The sequence below is a fragment of the Perca fluviatilis genome, chromosome 14, assembly GCF_010015445.1.
Source record: "Perca fluviatilis chromosome 14, GENO_Pfluv_1.0, whole genome shotgun sequence".
NCBI lineage: Eukaryota > Metazoa > Chordata > Actinopteri > Perciformes > Percidae > Perca > Perca fluviatilis.
In genome coordinates, this window is record NC_053125.1 from 4236066 (window position 1) to 4261803 (window position 25738).

At 41.1% G+C, this 25738-nt stretch overlaps 2 protein-coding genes across 2 annotated transcripts; one reads left to right on the forward strand and one right to left on the reverse strand.

The window, feature by feature from the left end:
* The first annotated feature begins 225 nt into the window (after positions 1 to 225).
* On the forward strand, positions 226 to 16777 carry LOC120572240. The gene is made up of 11 exons (XM_039821460.1): positions 226 to 281; positions 1715 to 1962; positions 2736 to 2901; positions 5534 to 5735; positions 6385 to 6518; positions 6878 to 7014; positions 8067 to 8215; positions 8452 to 8658; positions 9383 to 9477; positions 10306 to 10430; positions 15590 to 16777. The coding sequence occupies exons 1-11, from the start codon at positions 250 to 252 to the stop codon at positions 15835 to 15837; spliced, it is 1743 nt and encodes a 580-aa protein (XP_039677394.1). The 5' UTR covers positions 226 to 249; the 3' UTR covers positions 15838 to 16777.
* Positions 16778 to 20569: 3792 nt separating this feature from the next.
* On the reverse strand, positions 20570 to 23748 carry ing2 (inhibitor of growth family, member 2). Its single transcript, XM_039821295.1, has 2 exons — positions 23458 to 23748; positions 20570 to 21917 (listed from the first exon to the last, which is right to left on the reverse strand). Exons 1-2 carry the CDS (start codon positions 23600 to 23602, stop codon positions 21217 to 21219), a joined length of 846 nt encoding a protein of 281 aa, XP_039677229.1. The 5' UTR covers positions 23603 to 23748; the 3' UTR covers positions 20570 to 21216.
* Positions 23749 to 25738: the final 1990 nt, after the last annotated feature.

The following is a 25738-nucleotide window of genomic DNA, read 5'->3' on the forward strand; positions in this document are numbered from 1 at the left end:
CGCGATTTGACATTTTCCTCATATCGTGCAGTCCTAGTGAGCAGTAAATATTTGGCACTGTGTTCTAATTTGTAAATACTATTAATGGTTAAAATATATATGAAAGTTACATCCTTTTAGGTATTTGATACTTGTTCTTCTCTGTGTTTGAGGTCTTGTGATGAAGCAGCAGTATTCAGTGCCAGAGGGGGCGCTGTGCTGTCCGTCCTGTCTGTTCAGCACGGCGCTGCTTCTATACAGGCTGTGGACATGACTGAAGACTACCTGCTGCTCTTCTGCAGGTACAATAACACTACAAACAATTCAATTCAATGTTATTAAAGGAACACGCCGACTTATTGGGAATTTAGCTTATTCACCGTAACCCCCAGAGTTAGACAAGTCGATACATACCCTTCTCATCTCCGTGCGTGCTGTAAAGCTGTCTGACGGCTCCAGCGGGATCAGGCCAGCAGAACATGTAGGTGAATGGTTCCAGCAATCCTACTGCTCCGAATAAGTGACAAAATAACGCCAACATGTTCCTATTTCCATGTTGTGATTTGTAGAGTCACAGCGTGTACAAAAAACAACGTAACATGAGACGCAGCCATCTTCTAACTTTTGTCACAATTCGGAGCAGTAGGCTAGTTGGAACCAGTTACCTGCAGGATCTGTGCTAGGCTAAGCTAATGCTGGAGCCGTCAGACAGCGTTACAGCACGCACGGTGATGAGAAGGGTATGTATCGACTTGTCTTACTCTGGGGGTTACGGTGAATAAGCTAAATTCCCAATAAGTTGCCGTGTTCCTTTAATAGTATCAAATCATAACAATAGTTATCTCAAGACACTTTACAGATTTAGTAGGTCACTCCATAATTTACAAAGACTCAACAATTCCAACAATTCCAACAATTCCCCCCAAGAGCAAGCATTTAGTGCGACAGTGGAGAGGTATTACTCCGACAGACCCAGGCTCTTGGAAGGTGGTGTCTGACGGTGCCGGTTGGAGGTATGATGAACAGTTGCAATTATAGTCACAATAAAGATAATGGAACTATGACTAGAAATAATAGTTGTAGCAGTTCAGGGCGCCGAGCAGGACCACCAGCTGCAACCATGATTTAGGTGCCACCCTAATCCAAGGAAAACTGTGAGGCGAGAAAACATAAGGGCTCTGACAAGCATTTCTGGGACATGAATGCACACAGAGCTCAGTGTGTTAAAGAAAGTCCCCCAGCAGTCTAGACCTATAACAGCTTAACTAAGAGCTGGTCCAAGTCAAACCTGAGCCAGCTCTATAAAGGTTGGTTTATGAATCTGACAACTATGAAGAGAAGCAGAGAAGAGAAGGTGTGCCTTCTCCTCTGCATGGTGACAGAGGTACAATTCCTGTATTTGTTATATCATCCAGTTGTTTGTGTCTGCTTTGCGTCTATAAAAAGTACAAATTTGTTTTAAAAAACAGTCCTAAAAAAGTTGATGTTTCTGAAATGAAGAAGTGAATGGGGTGCAGGGAATTGTATAATAAATAAATAAAATGTTGTTGGAGGAGTAAAATACTAAGAAAGAAAATCATCGATATTATGATCTTGTATGTAAAGTAAGGATAATTAAGTAATAATATGGGTATTAAATCTAAATTTAAATCCTGCAGCAGGTCCTGTGGTACTTCCTTGAGATGAGTTGAAGCCCCTGGACTTAGTGAAACATTCTCTACTTTGTTTGTGTCAGATTCCCATACAAGAGGGGCAGTGAAATCATCCAGATCAAACTCTTCAGCACTGTGTCCTTCCTCTACCTGCGCTCTATACTGGGCTGCAGCCAGGACTGCATTTCCCAGGTCACTGTCAACCGGGCGGGGACTCACGTTGTGGCCTTTTGCCCCTTCCCCCGTACTGGCATCACGGAGCTGGTCACCTGGAACCTGGAGACAGAGGACCACAAACACATCACTCGCTGCCCCACAGTATTGACCAAAGGTTTGTTTTTACAGGGGTGCTCAAAGTGGGGTGGTGCAGATACCCACAGGGGGTTTAGGGGTTTCCAGGAATACTGACCAGATTGACTAATAACCCAACTAGGGATGCAGATATACGGAAAATATGTGATAACGTTGTTGAATACCGCCATAACAATATTACTTGGGATAAATAAACAGATATTAAAGTGTACTCAGTTCTGCATTTCTCCTGCTTTCAGTATTCAGCTAAAATACAACAATTTCCTTGTTGAATTTAAACCAAATGAAAGATAATCCTTTCCAACATTCTTTTATTCAAATTGAATATAAAATGCATCAAGTGCAGTTTTCTACTGTGTTTTTTTCGACATATATTTTGCGATGTGTGCAATGACGATTAAAAAAAACGATATATTGTGCAGCTCTAAACTAAAAAGCATTTGTCCAATCATAGCTTAGCAACAGTGACTAGACATGGCAAAATAGCCCACATGGAGCCCTAGTATGGGCAATACTCAGTATTCAAAGAGTTGTGTGTTTTTTATTGTCTGTCCGAAAGCACAAGAGCAGAAGTGTAAAGAATGGATTCAGAGGTTGGTTTTGGCTTCATGCTCCACTGAGCAACTCCCCTAGGAAAGAATGGGGCTCCGCCTCAAACACTGTATCCAGTTGTTATTATACATCCATGGTTTAAATAGGTACGTTAATTCAGGAAGTAATTTTAGGGGGCGTGTCTTGTAGTAAAGTGGGCGTTTTGAAGTGTTAGCGCTGACATTTTCCTTTCCCTTTCAGGCCTGTGTTTTGATCTGCACTTCTGCCTGGGGGTCTGCAGTGGAGAGAAGTACCTTCGCCTGTGGGATCTGACCTCCAGGATCAGTGACCGGGCTCTTAGCTATAACATCTATAAGCTCAGGAGCGAAGGCACAGAGGAGGTCATCCCTATGGGGAAAACCCAGAGGTAGGTACTGAGATGTAGTCGCTTTGTATTTTCATCTCATGGTGCTTCTGATCCAGAAAAGGCAGATATTAGTCAATATCATTAACTTTTGTTATGGTGGTTGTTTGATTCAGTTTTTATCCATGAGATGAACAGATTTATTCAACACACCAGTAACGTCATAACTTTTGTAATGAACCTAGGTCATTCTACATGGACAGCAACTAACGGTTACAATCTAATACCATGTTACAAATTACATGGGACCAGCGAATTGAAATGCAATACGTAAATAAAGTTTCATACTAAACCTAACCCAACATTTACTTTCGTCCGCCATGTTATTGTGTAGTATGATGCCAACTCTGCAAGTCTGTGTGTCTTTATGACTTAAGGGGCATTTGTGTGAATTTTCCTAGTCAGGAACTCATTTTTCGATTATTCTGACACCAAGTGAATGCAACAATAAAACTTCCTTTGCTGGGATTGGCTGACCCTAAATCTAAACATAGCACACACCCAACTTTAAGCACAGACAACCCACTGACCAATCAGATTATATGAGAGAGATGACATGGACAAAAATACTGATTTACAATAAAGGGATTAGAACCAAGTTTAGTTTTTTTTAAGTAGGCTACTTTAATAATTATCTTGATAATTATGTCACAGATAGAATACATGTTTTTTGCACAACCATGTGTCCACTCTGGGTTTTAAACAGTACTTCAAAGTGCTCATATTATGCTTTTTGGCTTTTCCCCTTTCCTATATTTTGTTATATATCTTTTTTGTGCATGTTATAGGTATACAAAGTGAAAAAGCCCAAATTCCACCCCAAAGGGACTTACCATCTCCAACAGAAAACACTGTTCACAAACTGCTCCAAACAGCTCTATTGTAGTCCAGCCTTTACTTCAGAGACAAACATGGTCACTTTGTAACACACGTTATAATGCTCACCTAGCTGCTAGCGTGGCACGCCCTCATACTCTGCTTCTGACTGGCGAGCTCAACACACAAAAGAGGAGCTGCAGCAATGTGCAGTACAACAAAAATATTGCGTTTTTTGAAAATTAAATCATGTAAACCTATTCTGATATAACCTCTAAATACAATTATCAACCTGAAAATTAGCATAATATGAGCACTTTAAAAAAAAATAAACTCCAATAACAGACTAATGAATGGTGATTATAATCGCATATTAATTGCACTCTGTTGTGCACACTGTTAATTAACTCACTAAATCAATGCAAGATCTCAGTCTGGTAGACCTGGTCAGGTATTCATTTATTTGGACTATCTGTGATTTTCTTTATGCTATGACAGCAGGAGGGCTGGTTAATATATCAGTATTATATCGACATCGATATATGAGGCTAGATATCGTCTTAAACTTTGGATATCGTAATATCCCGTAAGTATTGTCTTTTCCTGGTTTGAAAGGCTGTATTACAGTAAAATTATGTCATTTTCTTAACTTACCAGACTAGCTAGCTGTTCTATTATTTGCCTTTACCCACTTAGTCATTGTATCCACATTATTGGTTATTGTTAATGTTTTGTGAAAGCACCAATAGTCAACCCTACAATATCGCTGCAATATCAACATCAATGTTTTTGATTTTTTTCCATATTGCCCAGCTCTAGACAAAGTTTGGTTTTTTTTTACGATTTTTTTGGGGCATTTTTCAGCCTTTATTTCGATAGGACAGCAGAAGACATGAAAGGGGAAAGAGAGAGGGTGAATGACATGCAGCAAAGGGCTGCAGGTCGGAGTTGAACCTGCGTCGAGGAGTATACCTCTATATATGGGCGCCCGCTCTACCAACTGAGCTATACAGGCACCCTAGACAGCAGTTTTTAACTGTATATAAGTGTATCAATTGTTCATAGGTCAGTTGTTTGTTCATCACGAGACAAAAAGCAACAATATATGACACTGTATAATGTTAGAATATTAATCATTAATATTTCTGTAACTTCTATCTCCACTCTAGGTGTGTGTTATTTTAAATATATTTGACTTCATTATTGCACCTTTTCCTATCTTAAAAACCCAGCTTTCTTGTTCCTGGTATTACCATTGTGATACAGTCAGGGACCTGTCAGAAAGTGACTCTACTCATTGTATTAAAAAAAAATCAAAATATACAATGCCTCTACAGTTTGCAGTGTGTCCCACAATATATTTAAAAAAACATATTCATTTTAAAATGCAGAAGTACTAGACAAGTTAACACTTTTCTACTTCTAATTCTTAATAATAATAGGTTATGTTCCCACTGCAATGGAAGCATGATAAGACTTCATTTGATGAGTTAAATCATGACGTCATGCTGTTGTTATTTCAAAGAGATGCAGGCCATATTTCAATATTATTCCAGGACCCAAGACATAAAGATTAATGAACAAATGATTTACATTTGTTCATTAATTCAATGAATTGTGTCTGTCCCAAAACTGACACAAAACTTACTGTGTGTGCTTGGTTTTAGTGGGGAATTAGAATTGTGTGTCATCTTATTGACATTTGGCAGTCTTGTCCACCCTGAGGAGAATAGATTATGGGGCAAACACTGAGCACTTCCCATCAAAACTGACACTTCATCATCCTCCTTTGATGGAGTCTGGCTCCGTCTGCTGGCAGGTATGCTGTGTGCCGCTCCATCAGAGCTGGGACAGTATATGTGTGGAACTTGACCAGACGGCGTTTTGCCTGCCGACCTGTCAGAGTGGAGCACGGCCTCTACAGCAGCACTGATGTGGTGCTCGCCCATGACTTCAAACTTTACATCTTTACAGACAGAAGCAGAAACAGCAGCATAGACGCTGCTTCATGTCCATTCCAGGTCAGACTCTCTACGATGTCCTTTTGATATTTTCGTCTGCTCATTTCGAGTTTAGTTTTTGGTCTACACTTTATACTTGTGTACTCAGATTTATTCTCAATTATGTCCAGACTGCACTCCTTTAAGTTCATGTTTTCTCTTTGTTGTGGACTACTTAGTATAGTAACTATGTGTACTATATCCACAATTCCGGTATTGCTCCGTTGCCACCGAAATTTTCGCCGGATTTAACTCTTTTCGGCATTTTAAACTCTGGTGGATTTCTGAGGACTATGGTTAACTGCTCCTCAGATCTCTGCAGGGTAAATCCAGACACCTAGCTAGACTGTCCGTCCAATCTGAGTTTCCTGTTGTACGACTAAAACAACTTTTGAACGTACACGTTCCACCAAAACAAGTTCCTTCCTGAGGCTATTTTGCAGCGGCACCATGGCTCTGCCCGGTGCTTAGCGCCGCCCATGACGATTGTGATTGGTTTGAAGAAATGCCAATGAACCAGAGCACGTTTTTCTCCCATCCCGGAATGCTGTGTGGACTAGCCAGACCGTCCTCTGCAGCGCTGTGGAGGAAGGTCTGAGCGAGACTATGGAATACTGAACTAACCATACCTGCTGTCATTATAACCTTTCTGTCATGTCTGACCTCCCAGACTCTTCTGGTGTATGATTTGATAAAGCGGAGCTATGTGAGGAGACAGACTGGGATCACAGTTAATTCCTGTCCTCAGCACAAGTACTGTGTTCTGGGGAATGGACGGACTCTTCTTGGCCTATCAGAGACCAGGTGAGAGTGAATATGTGAAATACAGGGAGTATGACAAGTCTGCAATGATAGGGATACTTCACACCACATAAGATTAAGAAAAGAAACTGAGCTCCAAATGAATTGATGGGTTCCATGTATGACAATGCAGTTATTTAATTTGAGGCTACCCTATGATCCAGACACCCTACATGTCTGTATTCATTTCACAGTTTTCATTGAAATGCATATCATGTTCACATGAACTGAACTGAATTAAAAATTAAAGTAATCAAACAAGGTAATAAAGTTATTCATACTTTGTACCTATCATATTGACCTGCAAAAAGCCATTTCAGCAGAACCCCAGTTTATTTCCTGTCTGATGTGTGTCGTTGCAGAGACCATCTGATCCTTTGGGATCTAGACTCTGGCACTATCAAACATGAGATCAAACCCTCCCACAGAGAGTCGCTCCTGTGCAGCTGCCCAGTCCAAGACCTGCAGCCCAATGTGACCCCACGCAGAGAGAAAACATGTGAGCTGCCTGATCCTCCCGCTGTAAACACATATTTGTCATCATCATCTTTTACATGATGATCTGCCTTTTCAACATTTACATTTTACTCTGTGTGTGTGTGTGTGTGTGTGTGTGTGTGTGTGTGTGTGTGTGTGTGTGTGTGTGTGTGTGTGTGTGTGTGTGTGTGTGTGTGTGTGTGTAGCTGATGCACAAATCCAAACCAATTTACAGAGTGTAATATCAGTATTAACATCAGTTCCTAGATCACTTCAATAGCAAGCAATTAGGGCTGTGATAATTTTCCTTCCACTTGTAAATTGGAGCCAGCTGAGGAGACTAAAATGTTTGTTGGAGAGTATAGGAGAGTAGAGTAGGTGTAATCTTTTCCAGAAAAGGGTTTATTTACATGACACTCTGTGGTAAAGATAGATTTTAGTTTAGTTTTAGTGCTCATATAACTCCCCGTCCTCTTCATTCTTTAGACTAACCTAATCTTAATTCTTTTCTTACCTATAAATCCAAATTCCATTCTTGACTGTCTTCTTAAAGCCACTTTGTGTAGGATTTTATGCTACATTTCAAAGTATTTTGATGTCCTGAGTATTAGGAGAAACGTGAGACCATCCTGATAAATAATGGTGCCCTAAAGACCCTCTCTAGCGGTAAAATATACCTGCTTCGATGATACCACTCTGGATAGGCCTGAAGTTACCTCAACCAAAGAGGTCATGTTTTTCTTTTTGTTTGTTGGGAAAAACTACTGGCTCGAATTTTTGACTTGGTGGAAGGGTGTAACATGGGCTAAGGAAGTACTCCTTACATTTTCGAGCGGATCCAAATCACGGGGCGGATCCACAAATTATTTAATACTTTCGTTATCATTTGCAAGATAGGGCATTTTTGCTGCTTTCATGTGGTGTTGGAATAATCTGAAAAATGTGTTCCTGACTGGGAAAAGTCACGTAATTGCCCCCTCGAGTCGGAACGTTAGCTGCAAATAGGGCATGCCTTGAAGGAGGTTGGAACTCTCCGAGTGTCTTTCTAGTTTAAGTTTTCTTGCATTGCTACAGTGATGCCATGGGACATCCGAACAGAGAGCCAGTCTGCAAAGAAAAGGAGGCTGGAGAGAGAGGCACAGAGGGAGAGAGAGGCGAAAAGGAGGCTGGAGAGAGAGAAATACAACTTGATAGACCAGTACCTCCTCAGTGGCGATGAACAGGTACACAGCAAAAGAGCAATGCACAGTACAAGGGCAGGATAAGCCATCCAAATCTACATTTTTGTCTGCAATGTTTAAGGCACTGTGTATTTTGTACACAAGGAGTTTTAAATTGTTTCAGGTCTTTTTTATTTTATATAATATCAGCATTGTGGGCAAAACAATGTTACTGTTTCACTATATTGTCAGTAGTTGTTGCATCACTGACCTCTACATTCCACACCTTTATTTTGTAGGTGGTGGTGTGCTCTTATTTTGCTCACCACCTCAATGTCTTCAGCGTGGTTTCGCAGGAACACCTGCACAGCCTGGGGGAGAAAACATCACTGCTGAGCCTCCACACTGCAGCTATTACCTACACTGGCAGTCACCTGGTGCTGACCAGTTACAACCATGAGCACAGGACGCCCCACATCACCCTGTGGGACCTGCACACAGGAGCGGTGGGTTCCCACCGCTTGTCCTAAGCTCTTAAATGTTCCGTTTTAAGTTTATTTAACACTTTTAAACAATTATTTGGCGATTTGTGATTGCTTTTTGGCAAGACGTAAACGTAAACATTCAGGGCTCAGCCCAAACCTAGCGGGCGTCCATTTACGGCCGCTACTTGCACTATTTTTCAAGCCATTTGATAATAGAATGCCTAAAAATCTGTACATCATTTGAGAAAAACATGATAGACGACATCCTGTTAGGTATCGAATTGTTCTCCAACTGTGTTCATCATTCTGAAACCTGAACACAACAAATGTTGAGGATGACTCCCTTTCACTCCAGCCACCTAAAAAGAGGCAAAAACTGTCTGATGTTACTAGTTTAAAGTTACATAACGTACAGTACCAGTCAAACCAGATACACTTTCCCATTCACTTGAATGAGAAAGTGTGTCCGAACTTTGGACTGGTACTGTAGGTAGGGTAGGAATTTGGTGTAAACAGCATTACTAATTTTGAAATGAAGGCGATATTACCGAAGTAACAGAACTTTTGCTCCATATACTTTGCGGTCCAGTCCGAGAGACTAAGGGGAAATGACACAAGGTCGAAGTTATTTTAAAAACCTAAAACATTCAAGGCTGGAGCCCCAGACCCCCTCGCTTCTCCCCTGCTCTGTGGTTGATTTGATTTTATATTGCCCTCATGTTATGCTTTGTATATATTCTTTTAGGTGAGGAAAAGACTGGGGAATGAAGCTGGAGTTTGCTGCGTAGCTATCACAGACAACGCAGAGAGAGTTGTCTTTGGGGTCAGAGGAAGCAACAAGTAAATGTTTTCAGATTCTTGAGTGACATGACCATACGTGAATACTGTATATTCATTCACCACTTTAACACCGTGTCCTACCATTGTTACGCAGATGACACCCAGTCGCGTCTCGTTTAGTCCTGAAATTCCCTGCAATGCCGCTGAACACTGATAAGACTAAACCTCGGACCACTCACATCTAACTTAAAACACTGTAGGATGTTTTGAGCGTGAAAGTTCATTCTCCACCATGAAAATAGTTTAAAAAGTAAAAACCATATTAACTCAAGGTCCACTTACTAGCTTTTTCTGGAGCATTTGACTACATCTTACAGTCTTCCTCAATGACAACTTAGCTATTTTCGAGACAAGTAAGCAAACTCCACTCACCAATGAAGAAAAAGCTTTTATGCTTCCATGAGCTTATGCCATACACATAGTAAGCTGTAGTAATTTGGTTAACTGATTAATATTATATATATTCTTACATTTTAAATCTTGACGGTGTGTTTATCCTGTGTTTGTCCTGTGTCAAAAACTATTTTTTCACTATAGTTATGTAGTGCATATTCATTAATACATTTGCATTCGATCACCTACTACTTTGGAGAACAGGAGAGGGGTGAGTGCTCCCTACTGGGTTTATTCAGCCCTGCTGTCAGCCTTCACTTTCTGTAACTTTTCGCACCACAGTCAAAACACCTACTGTTGTCTGACATGCTAATGATGCTAACCATGCTGCCACAATTCCCATAGTGAATTCTGTTCTGTTCAGTTTTAAATGTGTGGATGAAAACATTCTATCACATTTTGAATGATTAGTGTTATGCATGTTTGCTTTGACAGACTGAAGGTGTGGCACCCCTTCAAGAGAAATTATAGGAGCATCTGTGGCTATGGGAACCTCATGATAGAATACTCCAGTAAGCTTCATTTGACAGAGGGAGGAACCAGAGCCATCCTGCTGTCAGGTAGGTAGTCTTGCATTGCCAGAGCTATCTCCACAGCGCTGTGCAGTAAGGTCTGGCTGCACCACAGATATATTCTGGGATAGGAAGAAAAAAAACGCTCAGGGTTGTTTGCATTTCTTTAAACCAATTACAGTCGTCTTTTAACCAATTACAATCGCTAAGCTCTGGACGCAGTGACGGTGGCTCTGCAAAATGGTCTCAGGAAGGAACTTATTTGAGTAAAACATTTGCAAACGCCACATAAAATATTAAATGAAGTTAACTGTTCACACGTGACCTATATAAATTAGCTGATACATGGTTAAACCTCATTTGCTCTTCCCAGTGTATCGCCGTGTGTACTTCGTCCACAGCAATCCCACCAATTGGTCCCAAAACATAAAAGCATTCTTTGTAAATCTTTACAATCATTCCCCGAAAGAACCGAGCAGTTTCTTCAAAACTTGCCATTTTCGGCAAGTACCAGTCAACTGCAAGTTTGTTGTTGTTTCCCGAAATGAACAGATTTTTAGAAAGGCCACACGCAGGTGGCGGCAGATGTCAGTCAATTATCCTGGAAATGTGCTTTCGTTGATCCATTTATTATTCAATGTATTCATTCAACTTTATTCATAGTGTCAAATCACAAAAGAAGTTATCTCAGGACACATTTCATATAGAGTCTAGAGCCGACATTCCCCCATGAGCAAATGGGGCAAGAAAAAACTCCCCTATAAAAGCTCCTATAAAGGAATGGAAGGATTTATTAGGGCTTCAGTCTCATGTGTGTGTGTGTGTGTGTGTGTGTGTGTGTGTGTGTGTGTGTGTGTGTGTGTGTGTGTGTGTGTGTGTGTGTGTGTGTGTGTGTGTGTGTGTGTGTGTGTGTGTGTGTGTGTGTGTGTGTGTGTGTGTGTGCGACTCTTTCACCTTAAGGTGCCATATTACAGCATGTTTTTCACACTTTCAAGTAAGTGAAATCAGTGCAGTCCCAGGTACAAAAGGGTTGGATTAAAGGAGGCTGACATACATTTAGATTTAATCAAGCTGCCTACAGTCTATTTATGTGCTATGATGATTTATTATTTTTGACAGTGTTTAACATGCCAAGAGCTTTCACTCCTGATCTGATCATGTCACTAGAATCTGTTCAATTCAATTCATTCTTAACCCTCCTGTTGTCCTCGGGTCAAATTTAACCCCTTTTCAAAAAATGTGGATTTTTTTCAACCAAAAAAATCTAAATGATCAGTTCACTACTTTCATTGAATTTGGGTGTTTCATTCAATTTTATAGCATTTTGGAAAAAAAAAACAGTCAAAAAAGCTCTAAAAAAGTAAAAAATATTTGATTTGAAATTTTGACCCAGAAAAACAAAAAGTTGCTTGTTCGACGGGAAGACAAAAGGATTAATTGCCTCTCTATAAAGTTATTTAATAGTTGCTGGCAGAGTCCGCCTCTACCACACAGAATTCAAATTGTGATTATTTGCTCTCTTTTTTAAAATTTTTTATACATTTTTTTAACCAATATTGCAATTGTGATTATCTTCCATTAGGTTAAAATCCAGGCCTGTATTTGTGATCTTAATAGTTTCAAACAATGATACAAATGTACCAAGCATAATTAAAAATGAATCAACCAGACAGTCAGATTTTCAATCATTCAATCAATACATTTAGGAATATATAGCTAATATCACTAATCACAAATTGTGATACATTAGTGGTATACACAACATATTTGTCCAGTGATGGTGATAATTACAAACTGCTCCAGCTCTAGTGTAGCTGGTTAACCTAACCTTAGTGTTAGCTTCACAGACAAACTGCTTCACAGCTCTGAATCTAGGAGGTCCCAATTCAAAAATCATAATTTTAAGCTAATTACCTTAAAAGCTTGAAGGTGGTTATATGCCAATTTTCAGTTACACGCGGCAACCTCTGGGCTAGCTGCTAATGTCTTAAATTGCTGTCTGAAATTGATGTGACTCAATCATTTTTCTGCCACCACTCTGTTGGTATTTTTGAACCGCAAAAGCCCATGGCCCATTTTTCTAAAAATCAAAGTGGCATGTCTTCTTCAATTAAACCATTTGGGGCCGAGTGTAATACACACTGGCATGCACAGAGAATATTTTCGAACTACTTTCAAATATAGCTCAACAGTGTCGTTCCGGTAGTAAAAATCCTATTCATTTTCTCCATAAGGATTTCGATTATATGCCATAATGTCTACACCATCCAAGGTAGACTGACCACGAGTTACGAGATTGTGAAACGAAGGTTTATGCCCCTGTAGAAGCCACAAGTCTGTATGAAATCAACCTTGTTTTAAGAAAAACATGTTTTATTCGCGATTTCATGGAAACGTACTACACTGCCCACAATTCTAACGCCTATTTTCCACCAGGCGCATCTGCGCTTCGTTCTGGATGCACCGCGACCCTTGTTCAAGTCAATGTTTGATATTCCACCAGCCGCGCCAGAAGCACGTCTGAAGTGGCTCTTGGCCTTGCTCCACTAAAGATACTTGCCAGATGTATTTTCCCGCGAGCTGTGGGCCGTTCGGGCAGCCGGCAGCAAGTTAAGGGGGTGATAGAATGATTATATAGGGTATTTCACACTGTTCCTTATGGTCTCCTAATGGGGTATGTAACATTAGTTGGGCTGAAAATGGCCTGGTTGATATTTTATTGGCCCTTATGCATCCCTGTGTTTTGGCCCTATTTGTAACAAGAGCTTTTCTTCCAAATATGGTATGGTCATGAATATTTAGATGAGCTGCGCGCTGCTTGGTTGAGCCTTATCCCCATACACACATGTAGAGACGCGCGCTGATTGGTTGAGCGAATCACCATACACACGCATTAGAGGTCGCGTGCTGATTGGTTGAGCAAATCCCCAATACACACACATTAGAAACGCGACAGAATCTCATATTCCAGACACTGCAAGGTTTCCTTACCAAATTCACTTCTGAGACTTTTTTATGCGAGAAATCAACTACTTAGAGGTCAAATATGGGCCGTTTTACGAAAATGGATGGCTAATTGCAAATTTGGTAAAACTGTGTGTCGGAGTTCAGCTGCCTGTGTTGCTGCCTCGCCGCCCGGCCTGCCTTCCTCCACAGACCCCGGCCTGCTGTGAGCTCGATTGAGCTCCGGCACGGCTGCTGCAGCCCACAGCACCTCATACCCGCGCAAAGTCACCGTTTGGGGAAATGGACTACTACCAAACGCCGCTGCCCTGACAGAGCTCCAGGGCCTGCATCTCCTCTCTTCCTGCTAGCTAAATGGCCCGTGAGTGAGAGCGCGGTCAGCGAGCTTGTTACACCAGCAATCTCTTACCACATGTCACACACATGTCACGCCACTTAGCTATACAACATATATCTAAATGTCTTATAAAGCTAACAACGGTGTCCGATTTCAAGTTAATGAATATTTGTGAACTGTAAGGGTTTCGTTAGCTGCGACTGTCCCTTCAATCCTATGTGTACAGATTGCGGCTAGTTAGCTTCATTTTTGGTCGTAATTCGAGTATATTTACAGTTTGAATTTCGTCACGCCACATATACAACATCTAACTAAATGTTTTATTAAGCTAACAACGGTGTCCGATTTCAAGTTAATGAATTTTTGTGAATTCCAGAGGTATTCTAAGAGGAGGCTAGCTAGCTCTCACTGATAGAGCTCCATCCAGCCGCAGGCTCTATCAATGAGACTCACGGACAAGCGGCTTTTATTTCCCCAATCGTTTGTTTAAATAACTCAACACATTATAATTACACACATTAAAAGAGTAACTGGAACCTGTGGTTAGAGAATGCTGGCGTAACAAGCTCGCTGAACGCGCTTTCACTCACATACACCGGGCATTTAGCTAGCAGGAAGAGGGGAGTTGCAGGCCCTGGAGCTCTGTCAGAGCAGCGGCGTTTCGTAGTTCATTAGCCCAAAACGGTGACTTTGCGCGGGTATGGAGTGCCGTGGCCTGCCAGTCGTGACGGAGCTCAATCGAGCTCACAGCAGGCCGGGGGCTGTGAAGGAAGGCAGGCCGAGTGGCGAGGCAGCAACACAGGCACCACCGGCCTCTGAAGTCCGACACACAGTCGGACAAAATTTGAAATTAGACATCAATTTTCGTAAAACGGCCCATATTTGACCTCTACATAGTTGATTTCTCACATAAAAAAGTCTCAGAAGTAAATTTAATGGTAAAATAGCATATGAACAATGTATACATTTTCTGAGATCTGCACGACCTAGATTCAGAAGACTAACTGATCTCAGGTCAGTTGTGTAGCCTATGTAAATGTTGGGGCGTGACCGTTCTCTTAATACACCCACGGCTGTGACAAAGGTTCCGGATTTTGAGATGCTTACACAAGAAACTTTGTTGAGATTCGCCCGTTTTCAGCGGCAGTTTCAAAATATGAGATTTTCATAGTAAAGGGGTGTCAATGGGATTTTGAGCTTATATGTATGTCCTATTTACCCACCGAACTGTCGTTATTCAACTATGACAGGGTAAAATCGGTTTTGCATTCTATCACCCCTTTAAAAAGCAAGAGCATCCAGTCAATTTACCAAAAGACCCTCCCAATATCGTATATGTCTCCTCTACAACACCATAGATGTGATGATGCAATGAGAGATTCATTTTGGAGGTGGAAAAACAGGAGTGCCTGGAGTGGAAGGTAGATACTAGCTTATTAAACACGGGATTGTTCTGTAAAGTACTCGTAGAGACAATATAATCTGCGAGTTGGCATGGCCGTGGGAACATATTTTGAGTTGGGGGTGCTGACAAATGTTCGAGAGTGACATTTTCAGCCAAAGTCAACCACCACACACCACACTGCATCCATCAAAACGCTCCACAAGCAGAAAAACAAAAACAAGAATGAAATCCAAAGCCAAGGCAGGGCAAAACTAGGAACGGGTAGCGCAGGATATAGGCACAAAGCTACAATGGTACAGAATAGGCGAGTTGGGCTTACCATGGAAATGTTTACCAAACCCACAAACAATTATGGCAAGCTGCTATCATTGAAGTCTATAATCGCTTCTGTACACAGTTAGAACCCAACTATGCACATAACTACCTTTTTACTGTCATATCATACACAGCAGAATGTCTCCATGTGCAACTGTGACTTTTTATGTTGCTATGATATTCCAGGACAGCTGAGCTTGTGGGACCTGGAGGCGGGCAGCGTCCTGTCTGTGCTCTCCTTGGATGCACATGTCCGCTGTATGAAGCTGCTTCTTGGGTGCCAGACTTCTGTCCTGCTCGGCCTCAGCCACAGCCCTGCCCTCATCAGCGTCAGGTTAACATCCAGTACTGTCAGCTCAGAAACTCAAGTCTCCCAACACGGAGACCTCTTTGGAGAGTCCAGCAGCAGTGAGGAAGAGGAGGTGAACTTGTGAAAATTCAGGGTTGTACAGTTGTACAGCTCTTTCTTCGTAATGATAGTGTATAGGAAAAGGTCTTTTTGCGCCAGTGGATGTCACATGACTTGCAGCCATGCCCTTGCCAACTTTCTATCTCATCTAGAACACTGCTATTCAGACACCATAAATACATTAGCGGGACTTGACTGTTGGTGAGGTAAGATGGGGAGAGCGGGTATGGTTGTTAACAAAGGGATGGTGGGAAATGTTATCATGTCAGTTCCTTCCATTTGTGCATTAAACAGTGTAAAAAGAATATGTATGATGAGGGGGGAGGCAGTCTAAGGCAGTGTCCACATTTAGGATCCACATTTAGGAGCCTTAGGGTAGAAGCTCCTTTCTGAGTCTCTCAGTGCTGGCCTGGTGTAACCGGTACCTTTTTCCTAACCTCAACAGATAGAAAAGACTGTTACCCAGGTCATTTAGACATGTAATAATTGTCTTAGCGTTATTTTTGCAGCGCCTGGTGTAAGTATCCATTAGGCAGGGTAGGGCACTGCCTATTGCATGTTCAGCCGAACATTTGCAGGGTTTCAGTACCAGGAGTAGAAATTCCTCAGAATTTGAGGGGATACCTGGAATTTCCTCAGACGTTTAAGGTGAAGCTGTCTCAATGTGAAAAGGCTGCCTTTCTCCCTTTTCACTAGGCCCTGTTCCCAACTTTAACTGTCTTTTGTGTCTGCTTGATTCTTCATTACAATGTTTCAGTATATTCTATAAATTATCATTTGATGTGTGTAAATTACACAGGTCCGTTTAGTTGGTTTACGAGTTCATAGTATTTTTGTTCTGGTTCTGCGTGTGATGTGGGGGGGTGATCAGCTGCTCCCCAGCTCAATCAAGGAGAGTGCATGCATGTTTGCCTGATTAGATCAGGCTCGTTGGAGATGAGCTGCGCCTCGCCTGTAGAGTGGATGAGAGCAGGCAGCAGCAGCAGGGGGCGGTGACAAAAATCCACGGTCAAGTCGGACAGTTTCCAGCCGTTTCCAGCAGCCTTCAGGCTGGACAGGAAGTCACAGCAACACTCACATCCTGTTAGGTCAGATTCTGATTTAATAAAATGTTATCAGACCCATATATCAGCTTGTACACAGTTTCCAGTTGGTTTTATTCAGACAGAGTAGCTGTCAAAATGCTCTACATGCGATCTGTTGCTGATGTTAATAAACAGACTGTAGATGATCTTAATTTGAATGGATTTAGTCGCTCTGATTTCTAAACGTAACTATCAGCCACACGTGTTCTGTACAGAATAAGCCTTTAAATTAGACAAATAGCAATTATAATCCCTCCAATTTAAAAACAATAAAAAGTTTATATAAAACGTCATTATGTTGAATCGATTCTGAAACAATCAGCTGTTAGATCATCTGAGAGGCCGGCGTTTCCCAGCATGCCCTCGGTCCGCCTGGGTCTTGCAGTCAGTGAAAAGCAACTGCGCTGCCTGCGTCTCAAACCTGCGGCCGCCTTGATCTCGTGAGGTTACTGTTGACCACGTATGCATGATGTCAGAGCATGTCAGGATCAAGTCGGACACAAGTCTAACCGGCATGCGTTGGGCGGCGATCGCCGGTGATCGACTCTGCACAGGGCTGGCTCATCTCGAACCTACTCTCTCAGCAGAGAGGGGCAGGGCACTATGAGGGTGTAGGAGAAAAGGTAAAATAGTTCTGCAGTAAATCTGCAGTACATTTTTATAATATTTGGGGTGCTTATTCTTATGGGTGCTAATATATATATATATATATATATAGTAATGTCAGCAGCAACAGTAAATGTGAATCTAATTTTCTTTTTTTTAGTATAGCTCACCCTATAGTTACCTGTGCAGGTGGTAGGTTCCAGGTGGGTGAGGCTGAGATGTGAAAGGGCCTTCACTAGAAGGTAGAAAGAAAAAGGAGTTGGCAGCCTGCTGTTTGTTTTGTTTGATGTTATTTTGCCTCAGTTTAATTCAGTTTCATTGTAATTCCCGGGTTTCATTTTGTGCCATTAAATGCCACAATGGACTTCGGTGACATCATTGTCAGAGAATGTTCTGTTTAAAAAATATATATATTGTGGAATTTGTTCTGGATGTTTTAATGATAAATGGTGTTAATAACAATAAAAAATAATTATAAAAAATGTCACTTTTTCAAATCCTGGTGAAATATGGTCTAAATGTGAATGTTTAAACAACTGTTACAAAGGCTAAGCTAACCTGGACTTGTATAACCAAGAAACACAGCTACTAAAGGATAACCTAGCGTGTAACATTAATGGTATTGTCTCCTTTCCCTGTGTGATGCATTTAACATGAGAGTGAGTCCTAAACTTGCCTGGATGAGTGTATGTCTTTCCTACGTCTAGTGGGGTTTGTGCTGTGTTAAACTGACTCACCCAGACGCTGTAGTCGGGCCTGCTGGCAGGTGGCCGCCGTTCTGCATTCACTGCGCCGCGTCCTCTCCTTCATTGGCGTCCTCCCCCAGCCAGCCCTGCTCTTCCTTATGTTGTAGTTCAGGTTTTAAACAGTGTATTTCCAAAAGTTTGTGTTATGGGAAAACAAGAATACCCTTTCAGCGTCTTTGTCTTCAGTAGTGTTCTCTGTGTAGAAAACATGTGGTTTGCAGCCGTCCGCTTGAGGCTCTTCGCGACTGCTTCCAGCCGGAAACAATCGTCTCCATGAATCTCCTTCACAAACAAATCTGGGTTATCACATGCCCCCTCATGTCACGTGTCAGCATTTTCCTTATCAAAAGGCTGCTCCACAAAAAACATCTTGAAATAGTCAGTCAGTGAAAAAAACTTTCACTTTTGAACACGTTTTGAACGTCTTTTCACTGGTGTCCATAGTCATTTTTTTTCAATGGAAAAATGCTTACTGGGTAACATATGAAACATATTGTGGTTTTAGCTGGTTAATGTTAGCTTGCTTATTGCTAAAATAATCTAACTGATTATGTGGGAAACACTGCGGCTATTTTATTAGAATGACATGACAAATAAATGTTACTGGATGTCAAGTGAATTCAACTTGAATACATTATATATTACATGGTGCTCTTGGTTTAAAGAAAAAGGCTCAAGGAATGACAATTCAGTGTGCTTTCAACCCTTTGTTAAACAGACAGCACCATCTATTGGACTCAAAAACTAAAGAAAATGCTTTAAGGAGCTTCATTTGGACATCACTAGGGATTTGATCCTGCACGGCATGGAGGATGTTCAGGTGAGTCATTGGGACAGCATGAAATATTATTTCTAGTTCCATATTGTGATTTTCTTTTAAGGATTTTGGAATCCGTTTACTAGATAAGTCTTTTAAGTCAAGGGAATATGCCACCGCAATTATGTTACAATGAATTGAACATTATCTCAACAGACAAGGAATTTATGAATGGTAACTATTTTTTCCTTTTTAAATCAGAGGGTGTTGTGTAAAATCCCCACTGTACCGTACGGGTGCTGCGTCACCCCCTCGTTGTGTGACAGGCTTCTAGTGGCACATCACACAGAAACACACAAGGTTCATTCCCATCCAGAGCACCCAGTGATTGTTTTTAGGAAATCTTGTAAGCCATTTCTTGTCAATGTACCAAACACAAAAGCATATTCCTTGTATGCGAAAACCTACTTTGCAATAAACTGGATTCAGATTTTTTTTTTTACTGCTAAACATAACATTTAGCACATGTACATGCTAATGCTAGCATGTCAACACGAGGGTAAGTGTAACATGCTTTACAATTAGCATGTGGCATGCTATTATGGGCGGCTGCGGCTCAGGTGGTAAGAGCTAGGGCTGGGCGATATGGAGAAAATCAAATATCACGATATTTTTGACCAAATACCTCGATACCGCAATAATATTGTAGTGTTGACTATTGGTGCTTTCACAAAATATTTACCCAATGAGATTTTTGATTAATAACAAGTGGGTAAAGGCAAATAATATAAGTTACAACAGTCTGGTAAGTTCAGAAAATGACAACTTTACGGTAATGCAGCCTTTAAAACCAGGAAAAGACAACACTTGTGCCATATTACGATATCCAAAATCTAAGACAATATCTTGTCTCATATCACGATATCGATATAATATCGATATATTGCCCAGCTCTAGTAAGAGCTGTTGCCTACCATGTCGAAGTGTCCTTGGGACACCAAATTGCTCCCGATGCTGTGCCATTGGTGTGTAAATGTTCGTGAATGTTTATCTGATGAGCATGTGGCACCTTGTACGGCAGCTTCAGCCACAGTGTGTGAATGTGTGTCAATGGTTCCTGTACTATTTAAAAGCGCTTTGAGTAGTTAAGACTAGAAAGGCGCTATAAAAATACAGTCCATTTACATTTAGGATAGCATTAATATTAAAGTAAAGCTGTGATTGGAGAATTCAGTCCTTAGTGTCCTGTCATAAACTTAATTGATGGACAGGTGAAAACTTCAGCCTGATAAATATGCAATGTCCATCGGGATTTATCCTCTTTTTGAAATTTCAGAGCAAATAAACACTTAATATTTTGGTGATGGCCCAATTTCTGGTAACTAACATTGCCAGCACAGAGGCCTGCTACTAATGTAGCTAAATATTAATATTAATTGAATATTAATGTGTATTGTGAAAAACAATCTTGGCTAATATCTCAGAAGATTGTACTGGATGGATTCAGGCTGCAAGAAACCTTGTTGCATACTCTATGATGATGGAGAAAGGAGAACTGAATGGTAACTGAATGACTATACTTTGTTTTAATGAATATAAAAAGACATTTACACAATAGTGATAGTGAACCAGTGAAAACATGAAGTCCACAAACATGACATCCTATTCCAGTGTCCATCAACAACCATCTCCTCAATTAAATATCATCTCTTGTAAACATAACATGGTTTTTCTCTAAAAGCCATTATTGTATACACAAACGCTGATTTCAAATAATTGTGTACAATTCAGAAAGTGAAAATAAAGAAGAAAAATTTTTTTTTTTTTTTTTTATAATTAGGAGCTTGTCCAGAATGAAAAGGGATAGCAAACCAAAAGATGCTTTTTCATTTTTTCCCTCAAAAGTCAAAATAAAAAACAAGTCTCACAAAAAGCAAAAACACTTGGGGAAGATGGCAGCTTCAAGCTGATGACTCCTGCAGCAGCTGGACTCCCTACAGTTCACGTATAGCCAGTGAGAACAATCAGTGATGTAACAGCACAAGTTCAATCACAACTGGTCCTTGATTAATAATAAGCGCTGCTACCAATGGTGTTGGACTGTGCTCTTCACAATATCACAAGTACTGTTTTCAACTACGGCTGATAGTCCTAACCCTTTAGGCTGAAGACATCATCCAGATGAATAAAGGGCAAATGAAGATGGGTCACTACCTGGACCTACGGTCTTTTCTGTTTTTGTCTAGGCTTTTGTCCATGGTCTTTTCGTTGTCCCCTCTGCATTTGGGGCAGTACCACTTGCCTTTGGGCTTGTAGGTCAGCCCCACACATGAGAAGTGGAACCACTCGATGGGGCACTGGTCATTGTCGCAGCCGATCATCTCACCGTATGACACCTGTTCGCACAGGCAATAGGTGGGCTCGTTGGGGTCGATGGCGAAGTCGACCGGCGAGGCATCTCGCTCCTGTTTGGCCTTGCGCTTTTTCTTCTTCGCAGACTTTGACTTCTTCTCTCGGGGCGTAGGAATGGACAGCTCCTCCACTGGGTCGTCCACCAGAGAGCCATTGGCTGATGGGTGGCTCGAGTCGCGGCTCTCACTGTTGCGCTGGCGTCGTGGGCGGCGGGCCGAGGTGCGCTCCGGGGCCGGCAAGTCTTGGACGCTGGAGCGCCGCTCCGTAGTGACTCGCTCTGCCTCGCTGGGCTCCTGGAGGCAAAGGGAGTGGGAGTCCATCTGGCGGGAGCGGTTCTCCACCAGCTCCGTCATCTGGGTCACTACATGGATCTTCTCGTCGCCCAGCTCCTGGCTGATGATGAGCGCTCTCTGCAGCTGGACCTGAAGGCGCTTTCTTTGCGCTGCATCCTGCTCACCTTTGTACTTCTCAAACACTTCATCCACCTCCTTCAGCACCTCTGAAAAGCAGGATACAAAGACAAGGATTTTTACTCATAATGACACTGAGAATCATAAGAGAGAGGAGAATAATAATAATAATAATTATCATCATTATTATTATTATTAAGTAAGTCCCCCTCCACTGTTTTTCATATTGTTCCTTGACTGTGATGTTTGAGCATCCTTTTACAGAATGATGTGTGTTTTTTACATCCATCTGTTGAAGAAGGAAGGTTTCTCTGTGCTCACCTAAATCTTACTGCGGATGTACCAGCAGGATTTTGTGACCAATCATGGTCCAGTATGCAATTTACACGTGTGATGTGAAAACATGAAGCTTCCAGGTCAGAACAGACTTGTCAGTCAAATAGAAGACATCTTGTGTGCGCAGTAAAACATTTAAAATACAAATAAAACATTTGCATTTAAGTGATGATCACGCAACTACGTAAAAAGGCTAATCTAGTTAAGTGAATAACGGTAAATTAATTAAGGATGCCAACTGCTTTAAAACCTCAAAGTAGAAGGAGGAGGGCAGCGCCGCAGTGAGTTCCTGCCTACAGGAAATGACGACAGTTAAATGTTGAAAGGGGTTGCCTAGAAAAGCAGCTATCCGGCTCTGCGTCTCACACTCGACGGAGCAGAGTGGAGGTGCAAACGTCGTATACAAGCCATCAAAATGTCTAATCTCGCTTAAAACAACACAAATTGAATGTGTCCCTGATTATATAGGTATTTAATTATCTACCGACGGGGTCGTGGAACGGTATGGAGACTGGGTTTTAGCCGCTGCTAACCCTGCGTCAACATAAAGCATCGGTGTGGGTTGTTTTTAGATTTAAAAAAAAACAAAAAAACGGCAGTGTTTGTTCACCATGGTTATCGGGCAAGGGTTCACACCTCAATGAACACAGTTTAATGTCTTCTACACGTCTGTATTCTTTGTGCTGGACTTCGGCATACATTAAACACACCAAGCATTGTTTAATTCAATTAAATGCTAAGGTTTATGCATTGTTTTCCCTGCTATTCGCACAATAATCCGCGGAAACACCGTGGTGGGCGGCAGTGTGTAACGTTAACGTTACCTACTGAAAAAGTTGAGATTTTAATATTACAAGGTGCTAATTTTTGGATTATATTGATGCCGAATTTGACATCGGACACCAAGTATTTAATGCAGATCGCTTATCTGGCCATAATGTATGTGGACCTTGGCCGAGAGACAGAAATATCGAATCAAAGAATTTTCTCATTGAGTTTGGTGTCACACACAATACAGGACGGAGTCTATCAGGGCTATGCTAACTGAATGTTGGCTGACTTGTGTATTTAACAATTGGCTCGTCAATGTATTTAACTATATTTCAGCTAGTCACATTACTGTTTATCGAAGTAACGTTACATATGAACAAGGGGCGTTTGGTTTTTGCAAAATGGGAACACAAGGCTCGCGCCTGCTCCACCATTTCAGGACACCCTGTTAGGTTGCAGTTCATGTTTGACAATTGTATACACACAGTTGTTATGAATGGTAAAAACAAATAGACACAATACCTTGATACTTTGCATCAATTTCTCGAAGCAGAGAAACATTTCTTTGTATGTCCAAAGGCAGAGACTCCACACATTCCAGATAATCCTCCACATAGTTGACCAGTTGTTGCGACTTGTCGGCATTTGTATAATGATGGCCTAACATCGTCTCTACGATGCATAGAGGCACTAAAAGAATATGGAGGAAATGTGAAAAATATACTGTTAAAATCAAATGCTTGGCGACTTTGCAGCTTGTAGGGCAGTCCCAGGCAGCAGTTCACTTCAAACAAAACTCAAGCCTCTGCGCATGCGGGAGTATTTTCCTTTTATGGTATTGTACAGTTTCCTCTCATTTGTCGTCACCGAAGGCGGGCCCAATTGGGTTTGCAGCATCGGGATTGGCAGAGAGTCATCTCATTATCATAACATTTTCCCGGGAAATTAAACCAATGGGGAATTATATACTGTCTATGAATTAAACACAGAGCTGCCATAGTTTAGACGAAGACCAAATTGAACCTCTTTGTTTTATATAAGAGCAGAGCAGCAGCAAAATTAAAGGCACAATTAGTCATTATTTTCTGTTTATGTTTTGTCAGAATTCAAATTAGTTTTTACTGCAGTGTTAACACAGTATTAATACATTTCAAATTTTTGGTTGTGCTTTCTATATTATGTACACGAATTGGGCATTAAACTAAAAAAATATCAGAACAATACATTTTCTATATGTATTAAATGAGTCAAGTCAAATCCATTTTATTTATATAGCGCCACATCACAAGACAAGTTATCTCATGACACTGTTCATATAGAGCAGGTCTTTACCATACTTACATCGTTTTCTAGCAATTCCTTCATACACTTCCAAAACGTAGAGGGATTTTAGAGACACATTTTGAAAAAGGAATGGAAAATTGAAGCAGCAGTGGCTGAAATATTGTTACTTTTAGTCCCTAGCATGGGTTTAAACTCAGGTTAAGCTCCAAAAAACCTGGATCCTACACTTCGCATAATGCAACCATAGTGCCTTTTATTAGGTACTCTTTGCCTGATAAATGTCAAGAACAGTTTTACCAGTTAGCCTACTTCATTAGACAAAGAAAAGCAACCAGGAACAGAGCAGACAGTGCTTATCTTTGGGTACATTCAAAGCACTTCAAAAGCATCTGCTATACACACGGTCACAAGGCTGAGGTGAAAACAGGCAGGCCTGACTATGACAATACACAGGTCCTTCCTTTTGGCTGCACAAGCTCATATTCAAACTGTCACTGTGAACCACCATGCATGTGTGTGTGTGTGTGTGTGTGTGTGTGTGTGTGTGTGTGTGTGTGTGTGTGTGTGTGTGTGTGTGTGTGTGTGTGTGTGTGTGTGTGTGTGTGTGTGTCTGGGAAAATACTTATTTCCTCTTTCTGTGTCACATGATGTCAGGAAGTGCCCTGACATCATGTGACACAGAAACTAACTAGGCTACTACAACTACTATTACCAGTTCCATACTACTAATTACAACTATTACTACTACTATAACATGTATTACATTACTAATACTTCTACCACTAGTACAATAAGTGGTAGAAGTATAACTACTACTATAACGAATAGTGTCACTAGCTAATAATAGTGCTGTGAGTCCAGAATCGAGATGTTTTTCTATTGTCTTGGACTTGTCTCCCACTCGTTGGTATTTGCCCTCAGACTTGTCCATTGATCTCGCCAAATATTCTAGTTGGTCTTGACCGTGTCCAGCACTTTATGCTTTTTTCTAAAGTATCTTCCTCCTTCACAACAAAACCATTAATGAAGTGCACAGGCTTACAAATGGCACAGGTATTAGTTGTAATTCAAAATCCATCTAGAACAGGCATTGACATTTGGTCACCTGCTATTTGCCTGGCTGCGCCATATGCCTCCACTCAGTGCGCAGATGCAGGAGCATCAATCATTGTTTTAATGACACCTACGGTACCTTTTTGTTACATTTTCCATTGGCAGTCCAGAATGTTATCATTACCTATAATAAAAAGACTCAACATCTAAAATGTCAAGTTGCACTTCAGCTTTATGGGACTTTAGTGAAATTGCTATAGGCTTAAAGTAATGGCCTAATTTGATCCTACGGGGTTGTTACTCTGCACATGCTTTTTGATAATTACAAATAATAATGCAAAATGTTAATCTGAAAATAGAAGATATCTTTGGCATCATATATATTATGAACAGGTAAGTATGTGGTCTTCAAGAGGATTTTTTCTTTTTCGGTCTCAGTCTTGACTCAGTCTCGACTGGTCCTGGT

Excerpts from the sequence above, each read along its gene's own strand:
- LOC120572240 (XM_039821460.1), top strand. The coding sequence starts at position 250 with ATGACTGAAGACTACCTGCTGCTCTTCTGCAG. Across the intron at positions 7,015-8,066 it reads CCCACGCAGAGAGAAAACAT|TGATGCCATGGGACATCCGA; the intron begins GTGAGCTGCCTG and ends GCATTGCTACAG. Across the intron at positions 8,216-8,451 it reads TCCTCAGTGGCGATGAACAG|GTGGTGGTGTGCTCTTATTT; the intron begins GTACACAGCAAA and ends TTTATTTTGTAG.
- ing2 (XM_039821295.1), bottom strand. The coding sequence starts at position 23,602 with ATGTTAGGCCATCATTATACAAATGCCGACAAGTCGCAACAACTGGTC. Across the intron at positions 21,918-23,457 it reads AATTGATGCAAAGTATCAAG|AGGTGCTGAAGGAGGTGGAT; the intron begins GTATTGTGTCTA and ends CCTGCTTTTCAG.